Below are 2361 nucleotides of genomic sequence, written 5' to 3'. Positions count from 1 at the left end.
GCTTTTGCATTTATAACAAGCTCCTGGGCTGAGGAGGCTGTTGATCCATGAACATTCTGCAGAGCTTCTCTGTTCTCATGCCTGCAGTTCCTGCTCCCCATCTGTTCCTTTTCTCTTAACTTTTTCTTAGCATTTACCAATTCTTTTCAGATTATACAATGATGTCCTTTCTTCTATACCACATAAAACTACCTTAATTCCCAGGATTCCCCCGTGCCCAGAACAGTGCTAAGCGCAAACCACCTGCTCAATAAACACCTGTCAAATGCCTGAAGGACAGCATCCCCCACTGCCTGGCTCCTGTTGCTGGCAGCCTTCCCTCCCCCGCACCTGTCTCCTGTGTCTCATCGCACTCGGCGGCCTGGCTCTCGTTGATGTAGACGCTCCCATTGCGAATCAGCCAGACAACCCCGCTGAGCAGCTGCACAAATGGGTTCTCAGTGTCCAGCACCTCCTCCTCAGACAGGTACCTGGACTCAGGGAGGGTGAGAGGCTCACTCACCTGCAGAGGCAGCTGGGGGCACGGGCTCCTTCCTTCCTCCCATCTCAGCCTGGCTTGCTCACTCCTCCTCCTGTCCTAGGAACCTGCCTAAGCTGCAGTCAGTACAGCTGTGGTGTTCTGCAGCTCTTTGGAATCTCCCTGTCGTCAGAGCAGGGCAACAAGACTGAAGCTACACAGGGATCTGACAGTAACCCTTGTACACATACCTTTGCAAACTGTCTGTGCTTTATTTACTAAACCAACCCACTCGCCACAGATCTCAGACCCATATATGGTCCTCGATCTCCAGGCCAAACATTCCCTCAAAAGTACCCCATGTCTCTTAATGCCTCTTTGCTTCTCCAACCCCACTGCTCCCTCACACTCAAGGTTGGAGCAAGCTCTTAAGGAGGCAGTCCTATAACTTCTGATAATCTACTCCTTCCCTGGGTCCCTTACACACACTAAGCCTTCCGGAACCTCTGGGCCTTTGTGCCTGCTGTTCCTTCTGCCTGGGCTGCTTGCTCTTTCTCCAGTTCAATCTTTGGGACTGCTCAAACTGTAGGTCTCAGAGGTCACCTCAGAGAGGCCTGTTTCTCACCACTCTACTAAGATTAGCGCTATTTACAGTTGGTTCGCCTAACTCATCGCTTCACTGAACACCCCATCTGAACTTACCTTATTACCGGCATTTATTTGGCTTTCCTAGCAATGGGAGAGGTCCCTTAGGGCAACCTGTGGGTGCTTGTTCTGGGTCACCTCACCAAGACACAGCTCGTTGCCTGACACAAAGCAAGTGCTCAGTGACACAGGGTGACGAATTAACTCTGCAGCGAAGGTACCATATTACTATCCCCATTCTGCAGATGAGGAAACGGAGGCTCAGCTCGGTTAGGTGACTTGAACGCAAAGACGGCATGGCCACAACCCAAATCTCAGGCCCTGCGCCCTTGACTGCTACGGGGCTCCCTGCCTCCTCACCCGGTAACCAGGGTCCCGTCGCGGCGGATCCCGAACTGCGCGTTCTGCAGCCCCCCGGAGCTGCTCACCCGCCGCCCGTCGCTCACCACGTTCCCCAGGCACTCGCCCGTGTTCATGCGGAAGAAGCCGCCGTTCTGGGCTACGTGGCAGGTGGCCGCCCGCACCGTCTCCTCCACGGTGGCCCGGCGCTTCTGCGAGCAGCCTCCGGGACCGCCGGGCTCCAGCACCGAGAAGGTGCGCAAGGGCGCGGCGGCCCGGGTCAGGTGGCCGGACACGGCGCGCCCCCCGAAATGTGACACGAAGGTGCGCACCGACGGGGGGCCGGCTCCGGGGGCTGCGGAAGGCGGGGGCCAGCTCTCGTGCTCGAGGCTCCCCGCAATCACCGGCTTGCAGTCCCGGGCCGGGCGCAGGCGCTCGCGGGGGTAGGGCAGCAGCAGATCGTCGTCGCGGGAGGCCCTGCGGGGACCAGGTGACAATGAGCTCGGGTGGCCTTCCCAAGGAACCCGGAGAACGGGGGCGTCCCGAACCCCTGGAAGCTGCACTCACCCCTCCCCGATGCTGCCGGACGCTTCCCAAAGGAAGTCCAGCAGCGCAAGCAGGAAGAGAAGTCCACGCCGGGTGGGGGCCGCCATGTTGACTTGGACCTCCGGTCACGTGGGCCCTTCTCATGTGACTCCATATCTGTCCCTGGCAGCCTTGATCTCCCAAGGCTATCGCGAGATCACTCCTCCAAAAGAGATTTTGGGAGGGGCTGAGGACTGGTTGGTGGTAACTTTATCTTGATGTAATTTCAAATTTAGAGAAAGGTGCAACGGTAGAATTCTGTTCTTACTCATGTTTACCAATTGTTTACACTTGGTTTAGCATATGTACTTTATTCATAAACTTTTTTTTTCTTG

The 2361-nt window shown here is 56.4% G+C and overlaps 1 protein-coding gene across 1 annotated transcript in view; it reads right to left on the bottom strand.

Moving 5' to 3' along the window:
- Nagpa (N-acetylglucosamine-1-phosphodiester alpha-N-acetylglucosaminidase) overlaps positions 1-2132 on the bottom strand; it is a 6612-nt gene extending 4480 nt beyond the window's left edge. Inside the window, exons 1-3 of the mRNA XM_005391256.2 lie at positions 2009-2132; positions 1463-1918; positions 331-470 (exon numbers count right to left, since the gene is read on the bottom strand). Coding sequence (XP_005391313.1) covers positions 331-470; positions 1463-1918; positions 2009-2094 — 682 coding nt within the window. The 5' untranslated portion in view covers positions 2095-2132. The remainder of the gene's footprint in view (positions 1-330; positions 471-1462; positions 1919-2008) is intronic.
- Between the last annotated feature and the right edge of the window lie 229 nt (positions 2133-2361).

The sequence above is a fragment of the Chinchilla lanigera genome, unplaced genomic scaffold (genome assembly GCF_000276665.1).
Source record: "Chinchilla lanigera isolate Chin_1 unplaced genomic scaffold, ChiLan1.0 scaffold00041, whole genome shotgun sequence".
Classification (NCBI taxonomy): domain Eukaryota; kingdom Metazoa; phylum Chordata; class Mammalia; order Rodentia; family Chinchillidae; genus Chinchilla; species Chinchilla lanigera.
The sequence above is the reverse complement of the archived record's forward strand: the minus strand, read 5'-3'. Positions and strand labels throughout refer to the sequence as shown.